This window comes from Phlebotomus argentipes, unplaced genomic scaffold (assembly GCF_947086385.1).
Source record: "Phlebotomus argentipes unplaced genomic scaffold, Phlebotomus argentipes genome assembly contig_2, whole genome shotgun sequence".
Classification (NCBI taxonomy): Eukaryota; Metazoa; Arthropoda; class Insecta; order Diptera; family Psychodidae; genus Phlebotomus; species Phlebotomus argentipes.
In genome coordinates this window covers 2,873,864-2,894,982 of record NW_026776162.1, presented here as the reverse complement: position 1 = coordinate 2,894,982, position 21,119 = coordinate 2,873,864, and the positions used below count along the sequence as shown (strand labels likewise).

The following is a 21,119-nucleotide window of genomic DNA, read 5'->3' as shown; positions in this document are numbered from 1 at the left end:
TGGGACATCGACGAGCTTTCCAGGGGCCTTCCCCTCAAAACTCGTCTAAAGTTCGATACGAATCTTCCAGAGGGAGAAATAACGACGCACGTACATTTATAATTTTATTTATTTATAATATTATTTATTACAGAAATGACAGAAGAGACAGAAAAATCAAAATTATCCTACAATTCTTTTAAAGGGTTTTTTTTACACAGCAAAAAACATTTGATTATTTTAATTACACTCACTTTTACATTAATTTTTCACCTCGTTTTAATGTTACTTTATGTATCTTTTCTGCACTTTTGCATCATGTTTTTTTTTTTCTCGTCAGATAATTTGCAAAGATATGGAAATCACACATTTACAAAGGGATAGACATTTTTTTCTTTTTAATATACTCCTATATAATAAATGTATGTTTTTGAAGAAATCTTCTGCAAAATCGAATTTATTGACATTTCGTTGCATTGCTAAAGTAATCTTTCTTCTAAACATGTTCCTCCTTTCACTCTCCATCTCGTAGTGTCGCTATAAATATTTGTTAAATAGTATTTTTTTTCCTTTTCATCAATAGATACGCATAATGTTTTACATGGAATTTTTATTATCTACTTTCTTGTGTGAGAGAAGGGTCTGAGGACATCAGGAGATTACTCCGCTTAAGGTTTACCTCTATTGATCTCTAATTGGATTTATCATTACAGGACTATTTACATAAATTCCTTTATAATTATTTAATACTATTTAGTAATCTTTTACAACATTTCTTCCTTTGTAATTAAAGTTATGTTTGAAAATATTCAAAATATATCACAGTTCGTCCATTTATATGCATTTCGTGCATTTATGCAAATATTCCGTCATCTTCTGCCTCATTCTCTTGTACATACCAGAATTTTAGTCCATTCCACGTCCAAAGATTTGTTCCACTCAATACATTTTTTGCGCTTAAGATTTATCTTTTAAATTAAATTTCCTCCTTCAGCTCAAAATTGAAACAGTTCTATTGTGGACGGTAAACAAACACATCTTCTATTTCCTTATATTGTAGCACTATTTCAGTTTGAGGCTTCAGCAATTTTTGCGAAACTTCCTGCATTTTGCTCTCGAAGAATTTGAAATTCAGATGCAAAGTAGACGGATTTTCGCTACAGAAAATTGCCATGAAAACTTTCTATTCTGATTATAATGAAGTTAAACATCTTGGTATATTTTTATTCGCAAGAAATGAGAGAAAAATTATTTTAAAGTTCCGTAGCGACATGCACTGATTATAATAATAGCAATCACTATTCCGTTGAATTCAAGTGAAATTTGATAATTTTTAATTGGGAGAAATAATTGGTTTGGAAAATTTTCGTCGTGGAAAATTTTCATGAGAAAAAAATCAGCGTCGAAATGACCAATATTGAAATTTTATCCTCATGAGGGTTCAATATTCTGATGCAATTGACTTACAAAGATAATTATAAAATCAATAAAATTTCTCAAAGGGGACATTTAAAGAAGTTGTCTTTTTGTGCTACAGTTTAAAATTGCAATTTTAGCTCTTGTTTTGGAGTAATCAATATAGTTTTTCTTCACTTCTCTTGTCAATTGAAAAGTGTTTTGTCTGAAAGTCTCTTGTTCACAATTAGGTTTGCAAAATTTCAAACTCATTCCTCCATCCTGCTGAAATTTTCGCAAAATTGCTGAAAGCCACAGTTGCAGGCAATAAAGTATTCTTCCAAGTCTCTTTATGTCTTCAGCGTGTGTAAGTAAAATCACAGGTTGAATCAACTGATAGGTGAGATAACAAACGCGTGTGTGAAAAATCGTATTAAATGCGATCAAGTGTGCCCCTTCTGGCAGGTACGTGTCGCTCCCCTGGAAGGTGGTTTAGCCCTTGTCCTTGCCGGCGCCCACGCTCACGCCCAGCAGGTGCTCGCCGGCCATGAGTCCTCCGGGCTGGTGCGCGTAATTGCGGATCTGGTGCAGCGAGATGAGCTGGTTGGGGAAGGAGGCGCCCGCGTTCTGGTTCACATTCTTGTTCTGGAAGCTGATGGCGTCGTAGAGATAGGGCCGCTGGGCGAGCTGGTGGTGGTGGCCCAGTGAGTTCAGGTGGGGCGTCATGGAGTTGATGGGCGTGAAGGCGGAGTTGCTCACGGGAGCCGTCTTGGTGATGCTGGCCGCGCTGCCCTCGTAGTTGGTGGGCGTCGAAGAGGGCGGCAGCGAATTGGCGGTCACGCTGAGACCCTGCTGCCGGTTCACCACGAGGTCCTCGCCGACATCCTCCCGAGTCGGGTGATTGTCCAGGAGGGAGCGGTGATGGCCCTGCTGCTGCAGCTCGGCGTGTCCGTTGTTCTGGTGCTGGTTCACGTGGAAGTCATGGTGGGATGAAGCGTGCTGCTGTTGCTGTTGCTGGATCACCTCCGTGAGACTGGCCGCCGAGTCCGGGCTCACTTTGGGCCAGTACGGATGCTCTCCGGGCACCGCGGGCAGTTGCGTGTTGAGACCGATGTTACGATTAATGCCCAGCGCCGACATGCCGGCCGTGATCGGCGGCCGCTTGTCCGTCCGCTCGGCATGCTTCTGCATGTGCTTGGAGAGGTAGGTCTCCTGCGTGTAGGACTTGCCACAGTACTGGCAGATGTGGGTCTTGAGGTGCTTGGACTCCTTGTGCTTGGGGATGTGCTCCAGCAGCGACGGCTCGTCCGAGAAGCACTTGTAGCAGGAGTTGCACTTGTAGGGCTTGTCCGTCTGGTGGCAGCGCGAGTGCGACTGCAGGTTGCTGAGCTGCGAGAAGGCCTTCTGGCAGCCCGGGTGGCGGCACTTGTACGGCTTGTCGCCCGTGTGCGTCCGGATGTGCTGCTGCAGGTGCGAGAGCTGCGTGAACTTGCGCTGGCAGATCTCGCAGCGGTACGGCTTGATGCCCAGGTGGATGCGGGTGTGCTGGGACAAGTAGCTCGAGTTGGCGAACGCCTTCGAGCACTGCGAGCACTTGTACGGCTTCGCCTCACGCATGTGAATCTGCGTGTGCAGCTGCAGGTCCGCCTTGGAGCTGAAGATCTGCAAAGATACACGAAAACAATGTTGAAAATTTCATGAAATTTTGCCTCCACAAGACGAGCTTTATTCCAATAGAGCCAAATCACTTACTCTCCCGAATGTGTTGCAAAATTTCAATATTATGCGAAATTACGAATTAATGTAAACGTGAAACAATAGCAAATCTCGTTAGTCATAACACCCTATAAAAACACATAAAATAACCTTTTAATTAATATATTACTGGCTTTGTGTAAATACGACATACAAAATTTCCTCAAAATTGTTGAAAGCTCATTTCAATTTGAACATTAAATATGAGATCATCCGTATTTGAAGTGAACTTTAATGTTGTAAATAAAACTGTGATTATCACTATAAACGTCGAAAATCCAAGCAAAAATCTTTATCAAATTGAAGAAAAAAAGAATCTCGCTGTTCAACTCAACCTAGACATGAAATCCGCATTATTTCTAAAAAGACTAAGCCACGATTTGTGTCAAGAATTTTAGAATATAGAGTAATGTTAAAGATTACATTTGTACTATAATGTATGTTTGTATTAAAACATATGTAATGCGAAGGTTTTTTTTCCAACGACGACAACAACTTTCCGGGATGAGTTCAAAAATTAAGTTGTAATTAACAATTTACAATTTTTAATTTAAATGAATCCAATCATAATGAGTTTGCTTTATTTTATGCTTGCTACCGAAACACCCACACTTTTCACAATGAGCACAGTTATGAACTACAGATGTAGCTTTTTGATGTTGAAATAAAGTCAATTCAGATTTTTCCTGAAATCAATAAGCAAAGTTTCGAGAATACTAAAAATAAATACACACTCTGAAAATATTTCAATGGAAATATTTCAAAGTGTTCATTAAAATTTATTATTTGTTCTATGACTATTTCTGTCCAGAGAAATAAAATTTGGCATAGATAATATCAAATAAAATGAACACAACAAAAAGTCAACAGTTATTAGATATGATTGATTTTTTTTTAAATAATTCGTTTCTATATTAGTATAAAATTGTATTTTTATGCTGACTATTTAGTGAGCCAAAAATGATTTTTTTTCTTCAAAAAATCCTTCTATTTGAGTACAGCGACACAGTCTTTTATTTTTATTAGTTGTGAAAACCCACCCTAATGCGTAATCGAGGAAGATATATTATGTAATTTTTTTTTGCTTAAAATGTGCTATGATGTCGAATAAAATGGAATTTCGCATCGCAATTGCACTTTATGAGAAGAAATTACTTTTAATCGTCCAATTTTGAATATGTAGCTGTAAAAATGTTGCTGCGAAAAATCTCCCAATACTTTCGCATGAGCAGCCCCGGCATGGCTGCGACTTCCCCTGGCGACGGGGATGCTGGGAGTGCAGGAGGAAAGTGGTAATTAGTGAGGGGTGCTCGGGAAAAAAGTCCACTGGCAAGTTTTGGCAAAAGGGTGGAAAAGCCCCCGAGATGCGTGCGGCGGGGGAGTGTCTCATTAAAAACTGCTCTGAGGGTGCGACAGAGCCGAAGGGGTGGACTTGGCGGGTGTTTGGGGTGAATGGCCAAGCCCAGTGGCTCTACCTTGGTGTCTTTTGTGTGCCCATCCAGGGCGGCGGTGGGTGACGGACAGGGTGACTTTGGGGGTGGCACTTCGTTCTTAATCGGCCCCGACGCGGTCGCATTGCCCACGGCGGAAGACTGTTTCGATGGATACTCAATCGCCTCGTTGTTGTTGTTGTTGAACAGGGGCTTGAAGTCGAGGTGCTGCTGGAGGGCCGGCTGCTGCGGGTGGGCGGAGTAGGGGTGGTGGTGGGACAGGTGGATCGAGCGCACGAGATCCGTAGAGCCGCTGGGTTGGTTGGCGGGGAAGCCATTGAGCGATCGCAACTGATCGATGGACCGGTGGATGTAGCTATTGTACTCGGCGGTTGGGATCTCCCCCACCAGGGGGCTGTTGTGGTGGTAGTCCAGGCCACCACCAGCGCTCTGGTACTCCAGAATGCGGCCCTCCAGCGTGCCCCAACTCTCGAAACACTCCGCCAAAGCTCTCGACGATCGTTAACTACCTGACCGAAAATGTATGCCTCGCGGATCGTCCGCCTGCGACGCCACTCGCGACCTTCGGATCGTCACATCAATTGGAATCACTGCATTTTTCGGGGCGTATTCCTCGAGGTTTCACGGGGAGAGACCAACTCTTAGGCACTGTGTTCGTGAGCAGCGAGAGTTTTCACAGGATCAAGCCAATATTCGCCATAATTTCCGCGATATTGCACGAAAGTTTGAATAGTTCAACGGCCACAACGGCGGCTCACGGAGACGCGGAAGGGTATTCCACCCAGGAGATAGATGGCAAGGTTTTTTTCCACGGCGTCCCCTGCACTCGAGAGCACACAACAAATCAATAAGCGATAGAGGTGTCGCGCGAACAGCTGCCCACAGAATCCCCAAAGCGGCGCGACGGGAGTCTCTCGCGGGAGAGTGTCGATGCTGCTCATTAGATTGAAAGAACTCGACTGCGAGTTAGAAAAAACGCGTCGTCTAAAAACAATTTTTCGGCCCTCCACTCTCGCCAACGCACACCGATGCACACCAGAGTCCCCATCCGTCCCAATTTCCCAGCCATCTCCAGAGCATCCTCTCTCGCTCGCCCCTGCGAATGTGTTTGTGGGCGCTTTTTTCCATCCCAGCACTTTTTTCGAGCGCTTTTTTTCGAGCCAGCGCAAGAGTGTCCCGTAGGGTGGGGGAGGCGCACCGACCATGGGGCGAAAAAATATATTTAATCGTGATTAAGGCCAGAGTGCGACGGAGATGGCGAGTGTCGGCCGGCCAAGTGCACGGATTCCGGGAGGGTGGCAGCTCGTCCGTGGCGAGGACCGCCAAAAAATGCCAGTGCGAACGACAGGGATCACTCTATGTCTGGACCGGCGTTTTTCCCACTCCCCACTCCAGCTACTATACATTTTTTCCTGTTCGCTCTTTTTTCGCGCACTCCCCCACCCCCGGCGAGCCGAACGCCAGCCGACGATGCCAGACTCCGGGGAGGGCGGGGGTGGCTCGGGGGGTGTAAAAAATGGGGGATGCCTTCGATTTTTTTCGAGCCACTCTTTCGATCTCTGTCCCATTCTGGCGCAGCGGGAGTGCAGCCTGCCATCCGTGATGGACTGGGGCGTGCGACAGAGAGCGTCGCGGGTGCATCTTGATAGTGGGGCCCAGCTAGGGGTTAATCAGACCATCGCAACCCCTCATCATCACGTCGTTGGAGTGCCGAGGGTGGGTGTGCTCTGCGCTCTCGCCAGGAATTTTCATAATTTCACAATCAATTATTCAAAACACCACCCTCTGAATTAGGACTCTCGGGCACTCAGGCACCCCGACTGGCGGAAGTGGGCGCACTTGGATCGGGGCTGAAGCCCGTCGTTGGCACCCAGGACGGCGGAATTGATATGAACTGGTTGCTCTAGCGACTCTAGCTTACGTAAGCCTCCGATGAATTGTAAATTCATCAGAGATCTCTTTTATCTTTCCAATAATGACTTAAACCTCGCATAAATATGGTATTAAGCCGTGAATGTCGGTGAGACTTCAAATATCAATATGAAATAATGTAAAACAAATGAAGAAAACGTGTCTCGAAGTAATGAATAAAAAAAAAACATTTTTAATATTCAGAAAAGTATCAACATTTTAAGTTGGGAAAACAGTCACACTCCCAATTCGGAAAAATAAATGTTAAGTGAGATATTAGGGAAATAGTCGCGTTCTTAAGATTGAATCTGCAGTGATTGCTTATATTTCTCACTAGTAATAAGCACGTTATGCACTTCAATTAAAATAAAGGTCATGACATTTTTTCAGAATGTAAAGATAACTCTTTGAATTTGTACTATAGATTATTTGCTTGCATTTCCTAGAAAAAAATTTCTCACGAGTTTCTTTTCTTCTTATAACTCATTTTGTATGAGTTTCACTGTATCTGGTCATAAAAGTCAATTAATTTAAATGAGCTTTTTTGTTTTACAGTCCAAAAATGATACTGCAAAATATAATTTTCAGCACAGAAGTGCTGAAATTGAATTTTAACTCATTTCTCTACACTTGTGAGCAGAAATTTTGGCTTTTGTGTCATGTTGATGTGTTCCAATGAACTGACCGACGGACGGGATGCGAAAGAGTCAAATTACCTGTGGACACATTTTGCACTGGTACTTTCGTCCAGGTGGGGCTCCGTTGGGCAGTCCGCCGCCAATCTTGGTGGCGTTGATGGGCTGCGGCACGACAAGGAGAGCAGCCGAGGTGGCAGGATGTCCGTGGCCCACGCCGCCAGGCACTCCTCCGCCCGGAGAGCTGCTGCTGGAGGACCCCGAGCGCAGGGCCCCCGCGGCCGCCCCGTACAGAGCCGATGCCATCTGCCCGCTCTGCAGATGGTGCTCAGCGCGCCCATCGTCGAGTCCATGAGCTGAAACCAGAGGACAAAGCGTTAGGCATGCAAATCTGCAGAGAGCGGCGCTGAGAGGCAGGTTTCTGGCGGGAGCACTGGCCCATTGATATTCCCACTGAACCGACTAGACTGGTCTCTAAGCGTCATCTCGCATTCCATGAGTGACGCCGCCGATGACGACAGCACACGCAAGCGACCGCTCGTTTTCTCCAACAACACTCGCCAGTAGTTGCTGAATCTTTCCGTGCCTCGACAGTGCTTTCTTCGATGTGATCCGACACGGAGTTGGACAGACTCGCATTTCTGTCCCCGGAATGTGCTAATCGCGCCTCAACTTCCCCCTCGCTTTTGCCAATTTCGCCCCTCGTGAGTGTTGTTTGGCCGCGCATTTTCCTCTGTGCTTCTCGGGATATTTAATTTAGTGAGCAAATTAATCAGTGCGTGTGTTTTTAGTCGAAAATGGCTCTAAAGTGGTACTTTATTGCTGTATTTTTGGTCATGGAACTGTCTAGTCTTACAAATGGTTGGTGTTGGTCGAATTTTAGTGAGAGCGGCGGGAAAGACCCTCATGAGTTTTTCCCGCTCTGACTCATTGATCAATTACTCTAATGACTTTTCAATAATGCTGTTTCTTTCGCGTGGCACTGATGCTCGGAAAATACGTCGTGTGTATTTTAATCATCTCATTTTTTAATCACTGCTATCACAACCAGTCTAATGGGAAGAACAATAAAATTTCCCAGCCTCGTCAGCACAACATTCCCAGAGCATCGCGTCTTATCGCTTGTTATGAATATGCGAAAAGAGCATTGTATAATCTCACACTACGTGCCCTTACCCCGAATTCCGTGATAAACTTGAGAGAAATCAACAAATATTTGGGAAATTTCAGTGGCATTTCAGTCAAATATACTTCAAAACGTCTATTTTTTCTTTAAAATTATCAACATTCGCAGTCATTTGCATTTTTCTCAAGACATTCTATAGATTATCGAATAAAACCTGTTTCACAGACTCTTCGCGTTTCAAGTTCACATTTAACTGCCTTTTTTCTGTTAATTATACACCTTGTCACGTCTAAATGTTGTTGTTTTGTTCATTTTACCCACATAATAATCAATTTTAATTCAAGACACCGTGATTTTTTCTTTCCGCAAAGGTTTCACGTTGGCAAATTTTACTTCAAGACATAAACGACAGACTCGCTGTGGAGAGTATGATTTTGTGTGTGACGATGGCAATTGCATAGAAGATCTACTGCGATGTGATGGGAAAAAAGACTGTCCAGATGGATCAGACGAGACAGGAGCATGTCGGCAATTGAAGTATGAACTGATATTCTATTCGTGAGAGTCCTAAGATATAATTGTGGTATGTTTAGGTGTCCTAAGTACGCTTTCCGATGTGCCTATGGAGCCTGCATTGACGGATCGGCAGAGTGCAACGGAGTAAAAGAGTGCATAGACGAATCCGATGAGCTGACAATCAGATGTCCGGGAATCTTAGAATACCTCAAGGATAGGGGAAATTGCTCGTAAGTTCTCTGTTTAAGGCAGATTGTAAGGATAACTATTCATGCATGCGCACTTCTCTCAGGGAGGGATACAGTCAGTGCCGTTCAGGCGAATGTGTCTTCGAGGATGAGTTGTGCAACGGAAAGGCAGATTGTCCAGATGCATCTGACGAATACCTGGCGAGATGCTTCAATTACTACTGCCCTTCGTATGCTTTCAAGTGCGACTATGGCGCCTGTGTGTCTGGCGATTCTAAGTGCAATGGGAAGTACGACTGCTTTGACGGATCGGACGAGGCTGAAGATCTGTGCGGGAAACCACCTCCACCCATTGAGAGTACACCTCGACCACCTGGCCACGAAGAGACTGTTACTCGTCCTCCGCCTCCGGGTGCTTGCAAAGCTCCCATCTTTGAGTCTGGCCGAATGTTCGCTACCAACAATGCGGAGATCTTCCCTGGACAGATCATTGAGAATGGGCAAATTGTGAAATTTCGTTGCGTTGCATCTCAAATTTCCGAGGAAACTCAAGTCTACTGCATCAGCGGAACATTACTCCCAAGAATTCCGCAGTGTACTCGTAAGTCACTAATTAATCTTACACGCGGTCGGTATCCTGATCAACTCCTTTAAATTTTCTAGGCCACTGCTCTAATGTTCGCATCAACACTCTATCTGTGAAGGCTGATTGCAAAACGCCATCCGGAGGAACGGACTGCAGCACTGATCTGCCACCGGGAACTGTGGTTAATCTTAGGTGCAAGCAAGGTTACACAATGCCAAAAGAGTTTGTTGAGACCCGAATCAAATGCTTAGATGATGGAAGTTGGAGTCATCATATCTTCAAATGCAACCAAGTCTGTGGCGTTATTGAGGAAGGTTATGGTTTGGTGAGTGGCGGTGAGGAGACTAACATCACCCAGGTTCCCTGGCAAGCAGCCATCTTTGAACGTATCAGTGGACGCTTTATCCAAATTTGTGGAGGCAGTATTATAACGCCGACCGCCGTGGTCAGTGCAGCGCATTGCTTCTGGGATAGATCGAAAGGAAAGAAGCGGGATGCCAATGACTACCAAGTGGCGGTCGGAAAGACTTACAGAGACTACTACCTCAAGGAGGTGACAGAGGCTCAGTTCTTCAATGTTTCACTTATCAATACCGTGAGGGAATACAATGACCAAGGAGGACTTTATACAGGAGATATTGCAATTGTAGAACTCTCGGGATCCATCGAATTCGGGTCATACATAAAACCAATCTGTCTCATACCAACTGCCCTCGGAAATGACAAGGTGAGTGAAAATTCATTGCTAAATTTGGAGGGACACCATAAAGGGATTTCATCTCTCAATTATGAAAATGAACTTTTCCCTACAAAAGCACATCAATGCGCTGTTGAATAAAGACTCACTAATGAATTCATAAAAAAATATCGATGGAAATATTTATTGGAATTACAACAAAAAGTATTGTGAAGTGGAAAATTCGCCAAATGATAGCAGAACAATTAAAATAGCCAAATAATTAAAGTTAAATTTTTCATTTGAGTTTCGGAACTTTGCGGAATGTTTGACTGAATTATCGCTAATTAATCAGACTGTGTGATGACGGGATGTGGCGATTGATTGTACTCACGCGGAAATATCTCATGTTTTCGCCTGACTTTTTGAATTGCCCATCAATTGCAAACATTGATTTTTTCCCTCTCTCCACAGTACGTCCTATCCGGAGATTTGGGACGCGTTGCGGGATGGGGAATGACTCAAACCGGGGATTACAGTTCAGTGCTCAAGACGCTGGATCTGTACACGGTGGACTATGCCACGTGTCGCGCGAATTCGACGGATGCCTTCAAGGACTTCATAACTTTCGACAAATTCTGCGCCGGAAATCCCAGGAATAGCAACGTCTGCTCGGGCGACAGTGGCGGAGGATTCATGATGCCCATGAATCAGACCGTGAATGGCAGGCTCCGGCAGGTTTTCTACCTGCGAGGCATCGTGAGCGTGGGTGCTTTCAAAGGGCTGCAGTGCTTCGAGAGCCATTACACTGCCTTCACCAACATCCAATATTTCTTTGATATCTTCAACAAGTATATCCTCTAAGATTCAGACTTTCATCGAATGATACTTACGTTTCTGCATATTGCTGTGATGATCATTCATTTTTGCCTGAAAAGAAGAGACAATCAGTAATGTTAATTATGGGATATTATATATTATATAATTTTTAAAAAGAGAGAATAACCTGATAAATCAATGAAAGTAAAGACAATAACATAGGATTACTGAAACGCAATATATATCTATAAAATAAACGTAGAATGTAATGAGATACATTCAAAAAGAGGAATTCAAATTACACTGAGAACATTCAAAGGAAAATCAGCGGTAAAAAAGGCGGAAAATGGTGAATTTTTTTTCTGTAGATACCTCATATCCTTGCTTCATGGACATGTGATTCCTGGGTGCAGGCCAACCACCGTAATCGATGTCTTTGGTGTGTTGGCCACATTGCTGCGATTGCGGGAGGCAGCAAAGAAGGAGAAAATACAACCACAATCATTTATGATTACTTTTAAGATATTCAGATAGATACTTTCAATAAATGTTATTCTAATTTTTTCCTACGTAAAAGTTTCGCATAATGCTGAGCAAAAAGGTTTCCGAAAATCACTCAAGTGCATATTTCATTTCAAAAAATTTGTATTCGGAAACTTTTAATTTCAGCCAGAACGCATTAATTGATTTTTTGCTGAGTGTGTGAAAAAGAATGGCAAACAATTCATGGGATGGTGAGAAGAATTGTGCTCTGAAAAGTGTTTGAGGAAGAGTTAAGTTTAGGGCTGGGAGTTGGAGAACTTTCTCGCCCCAGTGAAGTTAAAGGTGACTTTCCAAGTCACGATTCTCAATGAAAAATTCCTAATTCGAGGCAATTCTTTAAGCAGGGACGATGAGATGGGTGTAGATATGTTGAGGCAATTTCCTAATACCGCTCTTCCGGGTGGTGAAGCGGAAGGCTCGCACGGACCCGCTTCATTTAGTGAATTTAATTAAAAAATGATTTCGAGGGAGTGGCGAGTGGAATTTTTCTCATAGGATGTCCTCATATTTGTTTTATCCCATATTTTAATACACTGGGAGTGGGCAGGGCGGAGCGGGCATGAAATGCGGTGAAGCACATTCGGCAAGTCGCGACCGAGAGGATGGGAGTCTGCATGGATATGGATGATGTACATAATGTGGAAAATATGGTTAGCAATATTTTCCAATGTGGGATCGTGAATATATTTTTCTAACTTGCGGATAAGAAAATATTTCGCTCTCCCACCATTTCTCCGTCTGCCTCTATTGATTTTTCAATCAGTTTTCTCTCGCTCACTGACTAAAAGGGTATAGGATTGGCATGAAAGAGAGGGTTGCAGCTCGGAATATGGAGAAACACAGAGAGCGAGCACCCCCTCTGGATTTTTTCCACAGCCGCGAGCACTTTTTTCCTCGCCTGTATTTTTCATTCGCCACCCCCTCACCAACACCAGCCCCCCGCCGGAATGTGCACACACTCCACTCAGGCGCTCTGCTACATGTGAACGCTATTTTCGTTCACCAGAACCGAAGCACCTTTTTTGCCGGCGCTCGTGTGCTTCCTTTTGTGGCGTTCGCCCATGTACGCGGCAGGGGGCGCACCAACACTGACGCGGCCCACCCATTGCTGGGCGGGCGGTCGGCGGGCGGCGGGCGAAAAAAGCAATTGAAGCTGGAGAGAAAAAGCTCCGGCGGTGCATGTGTGCGAGAGTTTTTCTGATCCAAGGGATGCCAGGGTGGAACAGGAAGAGCACGACAGGGTGGGTGGCCGATGGGGAAGCGCATAGGTTGGCTGCGTGTGTGTGTGCGCGCGCGAGGAATGTGGGAAGCAAAGACGGATAGATGTGGGGAGCAAACCCTGACCCAGCGCACTAGCCAGCCGGTTGAGCCTGTGAGACAGTCGTAAATCGTGGAGGGTTGCATAGACACACACCCCGGCGCACACATGATGGACAAACAACGGAAGCTCTCACCCTTGGAGCCATGGTTAGCGAGGGAAGGTCCAAATCGTAAGATGTTGGGAAACTCTCGGGTGAAAACGGTTGGAGGTAGAGACTTGAAAAGGGTTGCGGTCGATCGTGATTAAAATCACCTGCGCTCTCTCGGGATTTCGCACGACACTGGGTGTAGTTCCCGAAGAGGGTTTCATTCAGAATAACTTTTTAGGGCTACTATAAATACATAACCGGCATTATGAATATGGTATGCTCAGTCCATGGAAAGATTCAGGGAAAGAAAAGAAGATAGAGCGACTTCAAGTTTATCTTCCAGATGAGCAATGAGAAAGGTTTAGTTTTTATCAGACAAATAGACTTATTTCCTACGTTCAAACAGAATGATTAGCTGAAATCTTGACCGTGAGTCGCTAGAACTTTTCAAGCAACCACACTTCCCTGCGTGCAACTTTCTTTGTGATTCGGAATGCACAATTGGCTGTAGCCCATTGACCAAGTTTTCCCCCAATTTGCCCCCCAAACACACTTCGCCGGGAACTTTTGCAACTCCCACCCATTCGAACTTGAAATCAAGACTTCCCCTCTGTATCATTGCAAAACACATCCTGTGTTAAATAGATTATACTCACATCAACTCCACCGTTCCACATGTAGTGCATTCCAACGGTGGGATCGTGATGCGAGTTGGATGTCATGTGCTCCGCCATCACGGCGCTCATCCAGTGCACCAGACCCTGAGTCGGGTTTTGGCCCTGAACACCTCCGACCGGCATCGATCCTATCCCTGTGGCCGGCGAGCAACTGGCCGGTGAGTTGCCGGCTGCTGGTGTGACTCCTCCGCCGGCGCCTCCGCTCACGCCAGATGGGTTGTTGTTGTTATTGTTTGATGCTGAATTCACACTGGGCACGCCAGATTCGCCTCCCCACACGAATGCAGCTGCGGCTTTCTGTGGAGAAAAATGGGGAAGTGTGAGAGCACAAGACGAGGTAGAAAGTATATTCTTCTTTGTTCCGTCAAACTCTTTGTTCCTAACCCCTTGTTTGCCATGGCCCTCAGCCCAGATGCACGGGGGATTCTATTGAATTTCCCAGGCGCTCTCGCAGCACCGGGAAAAGCGGGTTGGATTTTCTTGAAAGGCATATTCTGAGAACTGGAAAAATCTATAAACAGATTTTTCAGCTTTTGGGCTTTCATATGCAGATTAGACAATTTTTGTGCTTCCTCCACCCCAAATTTAAGTGCGGGTGCGGGGGGTTTCGCCAAAGGGTCCGACGATGGAGTGTATCAGTGGATTTATGAACAGGATAATACTGTTAAATTTTAATGAACTCCTCTACGAGGGAGACACAAAGACGTCTTCCTCGGAGGGATTTTCGCAAATTTCTCTCAAAGCACCTCATCGTTCTCTTCGGACGCCTTGTCGTCGGTGTCTCTGTCACTGCCCGGGGACTTCTCAGAGCAGGAGAAGAGGAGGTTGCGTGGAAAGGGTTGTCCGTTGAAGGCGTCCGTGGAGTTGGGCGCCTTCTGGAGCACCGCACTGGCGAAGAGGCTCTTGTACAGCTGAGCGGGGAGCAAGAATGGTGGCTTGTTGTTGTTGCTGGCATCCAGGCTAGAGCCGCAGGCGACGCCAGAAGCTGGCGCCGCCACAGGACCTCCGCCGTGGTGATGATGGTACCCATGAAAGGCCGCCGAGAGATCGGCCGGATGGGTCAGAGATATCCCGGCAACGCTGCCGAAGGACGTAACGACACTGGCGGGGGAAAACTGCGAATTGGTGGCAGACGCTGGAGCCGGTGGAGAGATGACGCTCTGTCTGATCTTGCGGTGCTTGAAGTCCTCCTCGAGATCGTCCCTCGAGGAGGCGTCATTGCTGTCTGCACTGTCAACGTCCACGAGAGAGCTGGAGCTGCCGATGCTGTTGCCACTCCTCGCCACGGTGGACATTAATTACCGGTTGCAGGTCCTCAGAAATAGCGCGAAGCCACGTGGCTCTTTCACTCTCTTCGAGCAACGAGCAACACAGAAAACAGATGATGCAAATTAGTCAATTAGAACTTTCAACAACTTTCACTATGTACTCTGTGCTCCTTTCCCAATGCCAGCCTTTAAAACCCGAGCTATTAGTGTAGTTGTGCTGCCACAGTGGTTGTGAATGACACACACAGGGCTGTCCACTCTTTAACACAAAACGAGCTTTCCACACCCCTCGTCCTCTCCACCCAGTGGATCAGCCTTCCGCTTCTCTTGCTTAAAAATTTACTCGCTGAAATACTTTTCTTCCAAAAATTCTCCTCGCTTTTTGTGTCTACTACGTTATACCTCTTTTTTCTTTCGTGTTAAATATTTATCTTGTATAGAATTCTAATAACTCTTCAAAACTTTTAAATAGGAACTTTGGTTTCATCGAGTGTTTGTATATATATTAATATAATTTTTTTGTTGTATGATGTAAAAAGGAACTTTTCTGTTGCTTCTGGTGCCGAAAGCTGTTAAACTTTTTTTTTACATTCTTCTCTCTCTCAAATTTGCGGTGAATTCTTTTTCCCACTCTCGCTAATTCACATTTTTCACTACTTTCGCGGAATTTCCTCCTTCACCAACTCTTTTCCCATCGATTGCAGGATTCTTTAGCATTTTTTTCTTCTTCACTCACAAAACTTCCACAAAACTCTGTTGATGCTTTTTTATTCTTTCAGAACTTCCTTCCTTCCACTTCCCTCAGGTAATCCTCATTATATTTTTTGGCGAAGAACGGTGGATTTGGGTGAAAAATTTAGCAAGTATAATTATCTCAAACAAATATTCTCCATTCAGTTGAGACTGAAGAAAGAAATAACCGCCGCGACGTTATCGTCTTGACGTCCGCGAAACTACTTCTGCTTTTCTCAGTCGAATGCAATGATATTACTTCTACATACTTGGCTACATGCATTCACATGTACATAGAAGCTCTCCACGAGGGTATATAGTGAAAAGAGAGTTCTATATATTTCTACACTATCCCCGTATTCTCTGCGACAGGGTGACTCCTCACAGTTAAGAAGAAAAGCATTTTCTTGAGCGTATTTTTGACTGAACTCTCCAGAGAATAAAGAAAGCTTTTAAATGCGCTTGCTTCCAGAGTGATTATATATTAATGCAATAATAGAAAAAGTTTACTTCCCTCGTGCATTCGAGTGCATGAGGTTATTGAGGTTTGTATTTCTAAATTCATTCGGCTCATTTTAATATCCCTAGCATTCCTTTTATGACTCACCCTGTGGGTATTTGGTGGAAAATGCATTGGATAACATAAAAAGTGAGTGTGCCGAATATAAAACAACACTCACACAGACTCCGATGGAAAATTCTCTGGCAAAGAAAAGCGGTGAAAGAAAACTTACACATCGCCCACCCACGCGAGGGTGAAGCGAGCTTGTGGGGAGGCCAAGAGGGGCTGTGTGAGTGTGCCTGCAAATGTGATGCATCTCTCGTGGAGAAATTGTGTTTTTCCACCCGAAGAGAGTCGTGGGAAGAGTGCTTTCTCAGGCATCAGATCACCCACACAGGCGCGAAGGGCGTTCGCGAGAGCTCAGAGATCAGGCGATAGTGTCGCTGCTGGGCTCGCTCGTGTGTTGACGATGCTCCGTGAGGGGGTGTGCATCGAGAAAATGACGCTTTCCCTCCAGATGCTGTCTCGGCTGTGTGTGTGCAAGATTTTCCCGCTACTGTCTGTGTGCGAGCGGGGTGGCGTTGGGTGGGTGCGGGAGCTCGAGAAAGAGTTCCCACCATGAGCCGGGTACATAAGGAGCAGCAGTAAATAAGAAAGAGACTCACATATGGGAAAAAGAGGAGTAAAAAGGGCGATGATAAAAAGTAGAACACGAAAACAGCATAGCAAGAAAATGGAAAAATATAAAATGAAAAGAGAAGAGATGAGGGGGTGGGAACCGTGGAAGCCGGAACATCTAAATATTAATGTTGGGAAAGAGGGGGTGGCGAATGCCTCTTTTTGCCCCATCATCCTCCAACTGGGTGGCGTTTTACCACTGAACATATATTGCATTTTATTTGTGCTGCCACTGGGCTCGCGGGGTGGCAGCGGAGGATGTTTATTGCAGTCCCCCTTCTAAATTCATGCTCAGCGCCCGTGCACGCGGCGCGCAAGTAATTCGACGAAATTATAATCATTTTTTCGGTCAATTTGATAAATTGGCCCAGAGGCTGGCAAGTGGCAGGGACTCACCATAAAAACCACAATTCCTCTTTTCAACACCCAGCACAGAGGTGAGGGAAAAACTCTATTTGGCGAAGTAAAATGCATTTTGTGGAATTATGGCGCAGCTCTCGAGTCTCACCATTTCATATGGGAGTTTTCCACGTAAATACATTATGTGAATATAAAATGTTTCATCTGAACTTTTCAACTCCTGAGCTTAGGAGCATATATTCGGTATGCTATATTTCTGAAAAGCACAAATCTAAGAATAATTGAAAATACTACAAAGTGACAATATCTCCTAAGCTCTCTTCATTTTTTTCCATTCGTCTAAAGATTCTTCCTAGAAATACGAAACATTGGGAATCAAACTAACATTTTCCCTAGATTTCTCGCAGAAATCCCAAATGGGAATGACTAAAATTTCTTGTACTTTCTTCAACAGCGACTCCTTCTGAGGTTTCTAGCATCTCCTATATTTCACGTGTTGTATGGCTGCATGCAGTTTCATCGTGGAATATTGCAGGGTGAAGCATGTAGGATTCCATCCGCCAACTCCCTGGGGATGTGGGTGAATATTCGGGGGTGCTCCGGGGTGGGTAATATGTTGGGGTATCCTTCACCCAAACCCAGAGGCGCGCCGACTAGCAGCGAAATGGAAAATATAATCTGAAATATTTAAGTTATGTATTGCGGAGCAAAGAAAATGGAAAATATTTTCCTCAGTTGCTCCAACAAACAGTGGAGTGTGGGGTGGTGGAGCCACCCCCGGGATTTTCTTCATCTTCCGCGTGTGCACATGGGACTTCGCGGGCGCGAAATGTTCTCAGCCTTTCACGGGGCGCAGGGGTTTTGGGGCCCATGCTCGCTCCCCGGCGCACATGCTCGCGTGTGTGTGGGTGCTGGTGTGTTTTGGTTTGCGTCGGGTGCATCCAGTGGGCTGGGTTGGTGGCGCACAAGGGGGAGGATTGGCTCAAATGTGGGGCAAAAATATTGATGGACCGGCTGACGCCAAGTTTCTCACACTCCCACACATTTTATGTGGATTTTTATAAACGCCGCAGCACTACAACTCCCATCTCGCCGTCCCATCTCAAGCGAACCGGATGCCGAGTGCAATTCTTTTTGCATCCACCCGCACATTTGCGGGGAAAGCATCCGCTCCGCCGATGCTTTTTGGCCGAAGTCCTCTCGGCCAGCTTCAGGTCATGGATACCATCCAAAGTCATAACATTTTGTCAGAGGAGCCAGTAGCTCGCCACAGACTTATTGATTCTTCCCCGACACAAATGAGGTGATAATTAATATTCATATCTTCCCAATGCTGCGAGCCAGTGGATTGGCAAACAGGTTTCATTAGCAAATCACCTCACTGAATCACTAGCGCTCAAGTTAATAAACACACTTGAGCGGCAAATGTCTATAAAAGCCGAGCGGCATCATTCCGCCGGAGTTACTTCGCTTGAGAGCATCACCAGTGACACTTCCTAGAACCATGTGGCTCAAGAAATCCGTGACCTTCCTCGTCCTCGTGCTAATGATCTTCAATTTGGAAGTAAACAGTGCTACTGTGAACTGCGGAGTGCTCCAGAGAGTGACCAATTCCTCCTCTTCCCTCTCGTCTTTCCACGTTCCTTGGCATGTTGGAATCTTCACCAATGCCACCGAAAGCACGGGTGTGACCCACGAACCCGTGACTGTCATTAAGTGCGGCGGAACTATTATCAACGAGACAACAATCATCACCAATGCGAGATGTCTGTGGAGCGACAAATACGGACACATTGGCAATGCCTTCGACTTCTTCGTGGGCATCGGAAGGAAGCAGGACCTTTTGGCCATTCGCCGAATCCACGTTCTCAGAGGGTGAGCACACTTTTGCAAATAGCCAGAACTTTCAGCTTTCATGAAACAGTGAGTCGTTATAAGTGGTGAACGAAAACAAACAAGAGCTTTTTGCAATTTCTGTGAATATGAATAACAATGAGAATGTGAGAGTTATAAGTGGTTCAGCAAATAAAAAAAAATCGAAGAGTGACTTCTGCGAACAACGTACTTAGAATCAGCAAATAGACGGGAGAGAAATTGTTTATGAACTTTTAAAACCTGTAAAATTTATTTGGTGAAAATTGAACTTTCGCATTTCATTTCAAATTCATTCCTATATTTTTGTATACAATATATAAATGTGAATCTTACACTGAAATGAGGGAGCTTTTAAAAAAGATGTAAAAGAAAAGTAAGATTTCTCAAACTAGTTTTAATTGATTAATCAAGCAGAAAACAATCTGTTTTTTTGTATATTATCACCAAAAACTTTCTGCCTTTATCCGATATTTTCTGGTTCTTAAGATTTATAGAATTATTACCATTATTGGTTCATTGAAACATGAAAAATTTGACCTTTCCTAAAATCACCGCCGACTCACTTTTTTTCTACTTCCGAAACAGGTATGAACCTTCTGGCGATTACTCGAAAAGCGTCGCTCTGCTGGAATTGCGAGATCCAGTTCGATTCGAAGAAAACAACGTAGAGCCCATTTGCTTAGATTTCAACGCCTCTGATCATCGACCAGCAAACTGGACGGGATTCGTGGTGGACGTCCGCGAAGAGCATCCGCAGCAGATTCTCAGCTTCACCGCCCTCAATGTGCTGAACGTGCCTCAGGAGGAGTGCGGCCAGATTCTGCCAGGAGACATTTCTAGGGACAAGTTCTGTGTGCGCCCTGTCCAGAAGGACACAGCGGCGTGCACCGAGGATAATGACAGGCGGTCAGGAAGCGGTCTTGTGGACGCGAAGGTCCTAAACGGAACGGAGACGTTCTTCCTCAGGGGCGTCGTGACTTTCAGCAGCGTGAGCAGCGGAAGCGCCTCTGGACGTCACTGCTCTGGTGTGATCGTTTCCACGAGAGTCTCAAATTACGCCACCTTCGTCCGGGGATACTAGAGAGCGCCCAGAAGTCGCAAAATATCGGATGACTGTATCCTCAATTTGGGAGATTATTAAAGAATCATTTGGCATGAATCTCCCAGCATGAGTTTTATGAGGAACTTGTTGAGCTCCAGAGTGGAAATTTGTTTCAATTAACTCCACATCAGGGAGAAATAGAGGAAGTTTCTCCATTCTTGATTCAACATCCTTGTTGTGAAGTGTATTTTGAAATGTAACTGAATACACATTCAGCAAGCGGCTCTCTATTTCAGTGTTCTTTGCAGCCACCTTGAAAAATGCATATTCCCGGGAAATGACAAAATACAGAGAAAACAAAAAGAGCTCAGAATTCATCTAATATTATGTCTATGCAGAGAAATTCCTCGAGAGGAATCCCCGCGTCTTAGGGTTGATGGAATGGGTTGGAGACGCACAAAAGGACAATGAGAAGTAAGAGAGAGAAACTTAAGAATTTCCACATAGACAGGGAGGGTAAATGTGCTGCTCTGGAGTGAGTCTGAAGGAATAAATCCACTTCCATACAGTTTCACTGCACTCAACGATGCTTCACATACGCGAGGATGTGTGGGAGAGCTCTTGAGGGGGGTGGTTTGCTTGACAAGGCGCCAGTCGAGCTCTAAACTTCTTCCATCGCCCAAAAACAACATTTTGTACGTACATAGAGTGTTCTTCATCGGATTATATGACAGTTTTTTTGCACTTCTTGCCCCCATTCTCACAATTTCTTTGTTGGACGCTCGCAAAAACTATTGTATTTTGATTTGTGCTCCGAATGCCCTGAGGTGCGATAATATGTAGGAAATTTTGTCGACATTTCCTGAATCCATTTTTTACCCAAGGATATTCAGAAATTGTGAAAGAGACGCATGTGAATATGTATTGTGGTGTATAGGGTACAAGATGGAGGCGCCGGGTGACTGGAAATATTTCCCTTCCAAAATATGTGTTTAG

General features: G+C 45.0%; 4 protein-coding genes across 4 annotated transcripts; 2 read left to right on the top strand and 2 right to left on the bottom strand.

Moving 5' to 3' along the window:
• Positions 1–5: 5 nt before the first annotated feature.
• Positions 6–13,789, bottom strand: LOC132265169 (zinc finger protein rotund-like). The gene is made up of 5 exons (XM_059765734.1): positions 13,646–13,789; positions 11,410–11,493; positions 11,112–11,148; positions 7,208–7,482; positions 6–3,036 (listed from the first exon to the last, which is right to left on the bottom strand). The coding sequence occupies exons 1-5, from the start codon at positions 13,787–13,789 to the stop codon at positions 1,867–1,869; spliced, it is 1,710 nt and encodes a 569-aa protein (XP_059621717.1). The 3' UTR covers positions 6–1,866.
• Positions 7,723–11,366, top strand: LOC132265164 (modular serine protease-like). Its single transcript, XM_059765727.1, has 6 exons — positions 7,723–7,987; positions 8,624–8,789; positions 8,846–8,998; positions 9,061–9,557; positions 9,620–10,269; positions 10,693–11,366. Exons 1-6 carry the CDS (start codon positions 7,924–7,926, stop codon positions 11,080–11,082), a joined length of 1,920 nt encoding a protein of 639 aa, XP_059621710.1. The 5' UTR covers positions 7,723–7,923; the 3' UTR covers positions 11,083–11,366.
• Positions 13,790–14,403: 614 nt separating the features above from the next.
• LOC132264881 (uncharacterized) lies at positions 14,404–15,862 on the bottom strand. The gene has a single exon (XM_059765214.1). The coding sequence runs from the start codon at positions 14,959–14,961 to the stop codon at positions 14,404–14,406; it is 558 nt and encodes a 185-aa protein (XP_059621197.1). The 5' UTR covers positions 14,962–15,862.
• Positions 15,863–18,665: 2,803 nt separating this feature from the next.
• Positions 18,666–20,475, top strand: LOC132264528 (uncharacterized). Its single transcript, XM_059764768.1, has 2 exons — positions 18,666–19,081; positions 19,667–20,475. Exons 1-2 carry the CDS (start codon positions 18,711–18,713, stop codon positions 20,160–20,162), a joined length of 867 nt encoding a protein of 288 aa, XP_059620751.1. The 5' UTR covers positions 18,666–18,710; the 3' UTR covers positions 20,163–20,475.
• Positions 20,476–21,119: the final 644 nt, after the last annotated feature.

Coding starts and splice junctions, on each gene's coding strand:
- LOC132265164 (XM_059765727.1), top strand. CDS start 7,924: ATGGCTCTAAAGTGGTACTTTATTGCTGTATTTTTGGTCATGGAACTG. Junction 7,988..8,623: donor ACTGTCTAGTCTTACAAATG/GTTGGTGTTGGT, acceptor CTTTCCGCAAAG/GTTTCACGTTGGCAAATTTT. Junction 9,558..9,619: donor AAGAATTCCGCAGTGTACTC/GTAAGTCACTAA, acceptor TAAATTTTCTAG/GCCACTGCTCTAATGTTCGC.
- LOC132265169 (XM_059765734.1), bottom strand. CDS start 13,789: ATGCCGGTCGGAGGTGTTCAGGGCCAAAACCCGACTCAGGGTCTGGTG. Junction 11,149..11,409: donor CCATGAAGCAAGGATATGAG/GTATCTACAGAA, acceptor TCTTCTTTTCAG/GCAAAAATGAATGATCATCA. Junction 7,483..11,111: donor TCACAGCAATATGCAGAAAC/GTAAGTATCATT, acceptor CTCTGGTTTCAG/CTCATGGACTCGACGATGGG.
- LOC132264881 (XM_059765214.1), bottom strand. CDS start 14,961: ATGTCCACCGTGGCGAGGAGTGGCAACAGCATCGGCAGCTCCAGCTCT.
- LOC132264528 (XM_059764768.1), top strand. CDS start 18,711: ATGTGGCTCAAGAAATCCGTGACCTTCCTCGTCCTCGTGCTAATGATC. Junction 19,082..19,666: donor CGAATCCACGTTCTCAGAGG/GTGAGCACACTT, acceptor CTTCCGAAACAG/GTATGAACCTTCTGGCGATT.